Source organism: Leptodactylus fuscus, chromosome 10 (genome assembly GCF_031893055.1).
Source record: "Leptodactylus fuscus isolate aLepFus1 chromosome 10, aLepFus1.hap2, whole genome shotgun sequence".
Taxonomy (NCBI): Eukaryota; Metazoa; Chordata; class Amphibia; order Anura; family Leptodactylidae; genus Leptodactylus; species Leptodactylus fuscus.
In genome coordinates, this window is record NC_134274.1 from 17,704,783 (window position 1) to 17,714,106 (window position 9,324).

At 41.8% G+C, this 9,324-nt stretch overlaps 1 protein-coding gene across 1 annotated transcript in view; it reads left to right on the forward strand.

Annotated features, from left to right (window-relative positions):
- The window catches only part of LOC142219123 (alpha-2-macroglobulin-like), a 34,242-nt gene extending 27,159 nt beyond the window's left edge, over positions 1-7,083 (forward strand). Inside the window, exons 29-36 of the mRNA XM_075288088.1 lie at positions 118-299; positions 1,826-2,041; positions 2,364-2,488; positions 2,615-2,705; positions 3,608-3,676; positions 4,134-4,236; positions 5,253-5,294; positions 7,004-7,083. Coding sequence (XP_075144189.1) covers positions 118-299; positions 1,826-2,041; positions 2,364-2,488; positions 2,615-2,705; positions 3,608-3,676; positions 4,134-4,236; positions 5,253-5,294; positions 7,004-7,029 — 854 coding nt within the window. The 3' untranslated portion in view covers positions 7,030-7,083. The remainder of the gene's footprint in view (positions 1-117; positions 300-1,825; positions 2,042-2,363; positions 2,489-2,614; positions 2,706-3,607; positions 3,677-4,133; positions 4,237-5,252; positions 5,295-7,003) is intronic.
- The last annotated feature ends 2,241 nt before the right edge of the window (positions 7,084-9,324 follow it).

Here is a 9,324-nt window from a genome sequence, read left to right on the forward strand (position 1 = left end):
AAGCATGTCATCGACCAACATCAGTGAACAAATGGGTGGAGTGTCTACTTTATCATTTATACCGGCATGTCTAATACTTAGTTCACTTATATTTTACTCTTTATATTTCCTAAACAGCTGCATCAAAGCACTGGGAAACAAGTCCTAACTGTCCAGACGATGTGGAGACATCATCATATATTCTTCTATCTCTGATTTCTGACAAGACAACCGCCTCCAAACATGTGGAAGAATGTGCAGAAGTTGTCCGCTGGATAGCGGGTCAACAAAATTCACACGGAGGCTTCCAGTCTTCTCAGGTTGTGTCTTTTTCTCAGAGAATCCCCCACAACTATCTAGACCAAGGCTGATTTCACACATCTCTTACATTTTAACTACTATGGCACAGTCACATGGAGCTCCCATGTTTCCAATGAAACAAATAAGGTTCTTCTGTCTCAGATTGGTTTCAGTAGGCCCATCCTCACACTTGTATACAGTACTTTTTGATCTTAAGACATCCATCCATAGCAAATCTAAACCATTGCATAAAAAACAAATCTATACCGCAATAGAAAACCACAGTCTAATTCATATAGTGACCCACAAATAATAATATGCCTGTAGCACTTATAGCCCTTAAAGCTATCAAAACAAACAAATTTTCTACAAAACCCTTGCTTTTTGCAATATAACCATCATGTGTCTAAAAAAAACATGCACAAGCACCTTACCGTCCCCCCCCCCCCCCACACACACACACACAAAAGGTAATTTTGGCAGGTTTTAGATCTTAAATGTGCAATAGTGAGTGTCAATGCAGTGTATGGTTTATGTGCTCTGCTTACCGTCCATATTTCCATAGACATTCATTTCACTTTCACATTGACATAATTTTGGATAGAAATTGAATAGATAGGTTCCTAGCAGCCCTGACAGTGTTATACACTATGTATTATAGATAGGTTCCTAGGAGCCCTGACCGTGTTCTACACTATGTTTTATAGATAGGCTCCTAGGAGCCCTGACAGTGTTATACACTATGTTTTATAGACAGGTTCCTAGGAGCCCTGACAGTGTCCTACACTATGTATTATAGATGGGCTCCTAGGAGCCCTGACAGTGTTATACACTATGTATTATAGATAGGTTCCTAGGAGCTCCGACAGTGTTATACACTATGTTTTATAGATAGGTTCCTAGGAGCCCTGACAGTGTTCTACACTGTGTATTATAAGTAGGTTCCTAGGAGCCCTGACAGTGTTATACACTATGTATTATAGATAGGCTCCTAGGAGCCCTGACAGTGTTATACACTATGTATTATAGATAGGTTCCTAGGAGCCCTGACAGTGTTATACACTATGTTTTATAGATAGGTTCCTAGGAGCCCTGACAGTGTTCTACACTGTGTATTATAAATAGGTTCCTAGGAGCCCTGACAGTGTTATACACTATGTATTATAGATAGGTTCCTAGGAGCCCTGACAGTGTTCTACACTATGTTTTATAGATAGGCTCCTAGGAGCCCTGACAGTGTTCTACACTGTGTATTATAAATAGGTTCCTAGGAGCCCTGACAGTGTTCTACACTATGTATTATAGATAGGTTCCTAGGAGCCCTTAAATTTGTTAACACTATGTTTAGTGCAAACTTAAGTTGTGGTTTGTACCAAACTTGTTCAACTAGAAACAAATCTTGGATCCCAAACCACCTGAAATGAAACAAATTTTAAGAGGTTTGTCCATTTCTAGTTATTTGTACCATAATTGTCTTGACAATTACAATGTTCCTGTCTTGGTTGCTTCTTTAACTCATGTAAGCTCATCACTCTCTGCCCTGCAGGACACAACTGTGGGTCTTCAAGCTCTAACTAAATTTGCCAAACTCATCAACTACAAGAAGGGGGATTCAACGGTGACAATTCGGTCTAAGTCTGGCTTCAAGAAGACTTTTGATGTACATAGAAGTAACAGTCTTTTTGTACACAAAGTTGACCTTACAGAAATCCCTGGAGAATATGACATTACTGTTAAAGGCGATGGCATTGTCTATATACAGGTATGAATAGCGGTCCCGAGAGCTGGAGGTCCTCAGGATTTTTGTAGGGAAAAGAAGTCATATGACTGAAGGACAATCTGAATGAGTCCCTAATGCAACTGTGAACCTCAGTCTGGCACCATTGCTTGGTAACCACTCTTCCCATCGAGCTGCACAGACATGTAGATTAAAAGACTTTTTGCTCAGGGAAAATTTGTTCCAATATTGACGCCCCTCGTAAAGGGGTTTTCCTTTGAAAATCCCTTATCCACAGGATAGGGGGATAAACATCTGATTGTTAGGGGGTTTTATGTTTTCTAATATCCGAGTCTTGTGTTTGCAGTCACAATTACGTTACAATATATATCCTGAATCTGATACTGGACACTTCTCCCTCAACGTAACCACTGAGCCATCTGTCTGCACTCAGGAATCACGCAGGAAGTTTGATGTCCACATAGATGTCAGGTGAGATACAATTCAGTCATTCTGGAAGGTTTCAGCAGACATTTGTAGTCAACGCTTTGACCATACCGCTATCACAATGATTGACCATATATCATATAATTATTCCGAACTATCCATTGTTTGTAGATATTCTGGAAAACGAGAAGAAACCAACATGGTGGTGATCCTAATCGAACCTGTTTCAGGATTTGTTCCTGATAAAACCAGTATTAAAAAGGTAAGGAACATCATCTAGAGTCGGAAAAGATAGACATGAACTCTCTGAGCTGGTTATAGAAGTTCAGATGGGACCACTGTGGGATGGATTGTTGTACATTACCCATTAAAGATGGCCATACACATTCAATGTTTGTCAGCTGAACCTCTTGTGTAAGAGTGGCTGACCATCTGTGTACGGGGTGAGGTCCTCCAGAATCGACCCAACAGCCGATAAGGGGTTTAACTGCCTTTTCTTTTTGGGTAGGTAAGTTGAAGTTTTCTTCCCTCTACCCATTCAAAAAATATACATGTGAAGCTGTGTGTGTATGAGGGATTTAAGAGATATCTATGTGAGGCCCAGTTCACATCTGCGTTTGGGTTTCCATTCAGGGAGTCTGCTTGGGGACCCCCCCGAACGGAAACCTATACACATAAAAAAGCAGTTAACTAAGGAATTCCCGTGGACCCCATAGACTAATGGGGTCCATGTGGTTTCCGCACGAAACATGCAGAGAGAAATGTGCTGCTTACAGAAATTTTCTCTCTGCATGTTTTGTGTGGAAACCGAGAGAAAACCACACGGATCCCATTATAGTCTATGGGTTCATGGATTTCCCAGGTAACTGCAGACGTGAACCGGGCTCCCCCAAGCGGACTCACCAAACGCAGATGTGAACTGGGCCTCAAGACCCAGTAGATGCATCTCAGGCATGTCAGATAGGGAAGCTCAACTCCTGATTTCTACAATGATCAAAGTCACTTTGGAAGGCAAAAACACCTAACACCAGCATGCAAAAAAAACCAAAAAACCAAAACACTGATCCTATATGGACCTAAATAGTAAAAATAATAGAGTAAATAGTAATAGTAAAAATAATGATATATACGTAGTTAATTCTATACATATATGTTTTTTTATAGCTGGAGGAGAATCCAGAAGTGAGCAAAACAGAAATTTCAGCCAAGAAGATTACCTTATACCTGAACAAGGTGAGTAATGAAGGTCCTGTACAATGAAAATGGCCTTCCTCACAATGAAACGGAATATGACTTATTGTCTAAATGTAATTATCTTAAACTCTCTTTTTTTCAGTTTTCCATGTAACTTTCACTATATAAAAATACTGACCCCTAAGCCTCCTAATAGGCTACCTTCCTGTTTTGTAGAGATCACTTTTCAGGTGTCATCTCTTTATTATCAAAGGAAGAATTACATTGAAAGGTCACAGGGTCTAGCGTGTACCATATATACTTGGTATATCAAATACAGTATATAGCAGAAGGATACTGCAAAATATTACCCAAAGACCGTAAGCCTGTAAGTCTAGTAATGAACCAACCAAATAAAACTACCAAATGTGGTAGAACTCCCAAGCTGGCAACCCTGGTGTATCTTCATAAATCTTTGGCTTCCATCAATGGTTTATTGTATCTTGTTCTCCTCCAGCTCGCCCATGAAAGGAAAAGTTTTCAATTTTCTCTGGAAAAAGAAACCAATGTAGAGAATCTTCAGCCTGCCACTGTGGTCATCTCTGACTATTATCATCCAGGTATGTCCAAGGAACATAACACGGTGAAGTAATTCATGGATTTGTAGATTATTGTTACACACCATGGAATCCTATCTGTGAGAAATCTTCCATTTTATCAATTTATTGACCCATTGCTTACATAATGAGGAACAGATTGTATATTCTGAAAGAGCCGACTGTGCATGTCCATTAGGCTACATGAAGATGGCCAAACAGACATGCGCAGTCGGCTCTTTCGGCTGATGACATGGCCAAAGACACAGCAAAGAGGTGGCCAGGAGAAGAAGAAAAATACTAATGATAGAATCCCTTTAAAGAGGACCTGTCACCACCTGCACCATATCGAGTTCTACACTATTGTAATTTTCTCCATCCCCCTCCATTCCTGAGCAATCAGCACTATTATTTTCAGTGCCTGATATGCTAAATAGACTCTAATGCCAAGTGGGTGGTATCAGGCAAGTACAGGTAAAGGGGTGTGTGGGGTGCTCTTATACTGTTTGCCTTTCAGTGGGGGTATGAGTCATGATTTTTCCTGCCCTCCACCCAGCGCCGCACCTCCCATGAGGCAACCTGAAGCGACCGCTTCAGGCGGCGCTATGCCAGGGCCCTGGGGAGGGCGGCATTTTTGCTGACCTAAGCCAGTCCAGGACAAGCTGTCCTGGACTGGCTTAGGGTCACCGTCACTGAGCGGTGGATTGGGGAGGCCACTGGAGCAGCGCTGCTCCAGCGGCCGCCCCTCACGCTCAGGCAGAGAGTAGGTCCTCTCCGTGCCTGTTCCCTGACTGCTAAAGACGCTCGCTCCGCTCGGCCCCGCCCCCTCAGTGCGGCCCTGCCTCGCCTCCTTCCACTCGGCCCCGCCCACTCTGCTCCGCCCCCTCCTCCAGGGGCGGCTTTCTGACGTCCGCCTCAGGCGGCAGAAACCCATGGTTCACCCCTGCCTCCACCCACTTGACCTAAGAGAGTTTAGTTGTCCAAATGAGGTAGTTTTAATCGACTTAATCGCTGTTTGAATTAATCACTTTCTGTTACAGATGTGCACACTGTGATTGAGTACAATGCCCCCTGTCATGGAGGTAAGAAATGCTATTCACTATGCTCTATATCAATAGTTCAAATACAACAGGGTATTACATATTTAGAAATCTCATTCACATTCATATTAATGTCACTTTTAAAGGGCAAGTCTATTTTTTTCCAAATAGGTTTTAACAGGACGGTTATAAAGAGCTGCCTACATTGGCTGTATTCATAACCCTGGGAAAAGAATATTTAAGTTTTCCTTGATAGAAAGAGGAAAACTCAGTCTAACACCACCTTTTGAAAGGTGTTATGGTCAGCAGGGTTTATTAAAAAAAACTAAATAAATGAAAACCCTGAGGAGCCCTCTGGGCTCCTGAACTGCTAACACCTAAGTGTGAATACTATCTGACAGTTAGGGTCACTGCCAGCTAACTAAAGAACCAGGTCAGAGCAGCTGCTACAACAATTAAACTGTCTAGCCAGAATTCCTGGTCTAGACAGAGACCGAACTAAACCCAGTGTGCTTCCAGCTCCACCCAACCCCCAAGGCAGCTACAGCCAAACAACCTGTCAGTGTGAATACTGACTGAACACAGCTAAGGCCTACTGAGATTTCTCACAACACACACACAAGGCAGCATGCTGCCCAACTACCAATGGCATTGCTATCTCAGGGAGTATTACTAGCTAGGCCAACTAAGTATTATTCAGGCTGGAACCCATGCACCCACACACATCAATTCGGGTTTAAAGTTTGGATCTTAGAGCGCCGGGCGTCCAGACCAGCCCCCCTATATAGGCAAGGGGCAGTCACAAGCAAATAGCCCAGCTGCCCACGCCCGAGCGTCCATTGGTTGACACCTATGTCGGTCAAACAGTCGACCACGCCCGGCTGTTGCAAGGCAGGTTAACCCTTGCAACCCTGGACTGTGCAGAGGAACAGGCAGCGACGCCCATATCATGGCCGCATCTGATGCACAATCCTAACAGAAGGTCACTCCCTATAGATCAATGCCTGATTTTCTTTGAAACCATTGTCTGGAATTAAAGTGACCCATGTGCAAGCAGCTGTTTCGAGACCCATCTGTGGAAGATGGTTTGACTTTAATTCCAAACAATGTCTCTAAGTTTTAAAGAAAATCAAGCATTGATCTATAGGGAGTGTCCTTCCAAAGGGTGGTATTAGAGTTTTCTTTTTTGCATCATGAAAATGTATTTAATAAATTCTGTCCCAGAAGTCCTACTTGAGCACAAATGGCCTGTTAGGCATACTATAATGTGGCCTACAAAGCTGGCTATAGTATCCTTTCTGACCCTACTCAAAAACTGGGTTCAGGTGTCAGGCTCCTCATACAATTGTTTCAAATGGCATGGTGGCAACTCATGAACTTACCATTTAGGAGGGATATTTCTACTCAATAATCCATACATAAGGCTTCCATAATGTACTATGGTCCACCATCCTGGACTAATGGCTATGTCCACACTTTTAGATCACCCATGTCTTAACCCTCTATGGTTCCTCAATGTCATGAAGTCAACATGCGCTATGTATAATTGATAAACACAAGACATTCATTTTGTTAGCTAATGTATGGAAACTCATGTGGCTAAAAAAGCTGAAGGCATTAATGTTAACCCTATGCAAAAAGGGAACAAGGGTTTGGGTCTTCTACTAAGCGTTCTATAGCTAGATAATGAACCAGTAAGCCATTCACCCTGGACAGACACTGATTTTATGATGATTTTCTATTTCTTACAGGACATCAGAAGATAGAACAACATTAATCGGGAACCATCACCTGGTCTCTACTCACTGGACCAGACCATGACAAGTGAACAGTATATCTAATGTCTCCTGTAATGAAACGCTCAATAAAAAAAAATCAATGCTGTGAAGTTTGTGTCACTGAATGACTTAAGGACATACATATCATGTTTGACTCCTATAGGGGCTGGTCCACTAGAGGTATGGGATTATGGGTCCCAGGAGATAAAAAACTGGCACCAAACAACTATACAGGGACCGGGACCGACTGGTACCGACACAGTGTTGTGTGTACGGTCATCAAAAACCAATCCATTTGGGGGCCGCCTATCAACCCTTCACCAATTAGTTTTGTGATGGATCAGAACAATGGACTTAAAAAAAACTGATGTGAACTTAGCCTTAGCTAAAATATAACCATGTATAAATACTGTTACCCCAGAGAGTCCTTGGAATATTGGTCATTGTTTAGTGAAGAGCCACATTACATTCACAGTATAAATCTATAAGGCCACTCTCAAGTTAGAAATCAAGCGAAACTGGTATAATATAGTACATGGGATGATATACTGTATATCACAGGCATAAACCAACCATGAACACCAATGTGGGGGGATTAGCTGTATGGTTTATTAAGGGGTTAACATTACAACAACTTTAGTTTACTAACAATTTTTTTAGGTTGAAGTCCATAAAGACCACCAAACAAAAATTCTCAAATATTGTCAACTGCTTTACTTGGGTCGCACACCCCTCTATCACATGGAAGAGATGTGAAGAGGGGCTTATTTTCTTATTTCAATAGGAGAACTGTGAATCCGCCGATCAGCAGCTGCCTTGACTAAAAATTTTAGCCAAAACCCGATTCACCAATAGCTTGTTGTACTCATCATCCTTGTGCTTTGGAAAAGAGATGCAGAAAATTGCAAGAGATGTCAACCTGGGAAAGACGGGGTGATTCACCAATGGAAAAAGTGGGAGTGGTCTTAATGGGCGTAAGTTTTATAAAACTGGATGGCTACATATATATACAGACCCCATATAATAATAGTAGACCCCAAATAAAATCTCGGTTTTCCGTTCTGTGGGTCCACTTGGGGAACTGAACATTTTTCTTTGCTTTTACAAAGTTACAAGAGTAGATCCCTCCATCTATTTAAAACCTTGTTTAATTTTGGGGAGTGAACCCAAGACATAAGGTAACCATTGTGACTGAGCTACAGTCTCCATTACATTCTGTGGGTGTTTTTTTTTTTCCTCTTACCTCTTTCATTTCTATACAGAGATACATATTTCAGCATACAATGTCCTGGCATAGAGAGATCTCTATATAACAATATTTTACATTAGGAAAGAAATGTGGTGTTGAGAAAGAAAAGTGAAAAAAAACCTCCCATGGTGCGTAATGGAACTTGTGGCTCAGTCAGTAGGGTAATAGCTTTAAATACATCCTATGGTGGGCTCAATTCCAGCCGTAAACCTAATACAATACACTGATTTTTGGCAGTTTCTGTGGTGGAGACTCCAGCGTAGATGAGAACATAGCCTTATCTGGATTTAATGTGATTTATTAAAGTTGAAGTTTCTTTTACCCGTAACTAGAGTCCTTGGTCTGTTCAACAATACTATCACATACTCATATGAGGGGCTAGAGAAACAACTACTGTACTAAACTAGGAATGGGGAAGATATTCCATTAGGGTGGTGAAAAAATTATGAGGAATTTCTGTTTATTTTCCACTTAGTCAATATAGCCTTAGAATACTCCTAACAAGCAAATACCGTCACCGGGGGATTCCACAAGACAACATGCTGCACTCTTGGTCCCATTCCGGCTGCTTCCCAAGACAGCATGGACCAAATCACCAAAAGGATAGACTACGTACAAACTCTCTGCTCAACGACGTTCCGTACTCTCCATATAGAAAGGCATTAAGATCATATAGAGCATAACCCAAGTGTCACTCCACAGTCAGCATGGGGGTCATATACAAAGATGCCTCAAAACAACTCCCCCTGTGCTACAACACCTGGATATAACCACAATTCCATGTTACACTTTGTACCTGTAAGCAAAACAGCAAAAACACTACTTGGCAATGCAACACATCAACACATCTGTCAGTAAAATGAGTCTAATATCCAATATATACCTTTATATATACCACTACACAGGAGCTGCAAACCTGTCTGGGGTAGGGACACTACATGGCCGTCTATAGTCACCCACCTAAGGTAGCTAAGCCTTCATTCCTACTTTATAAAGGAATACCACGCTCTACACAGCTCTGTATTCTGCATCCACAGCAAACGTC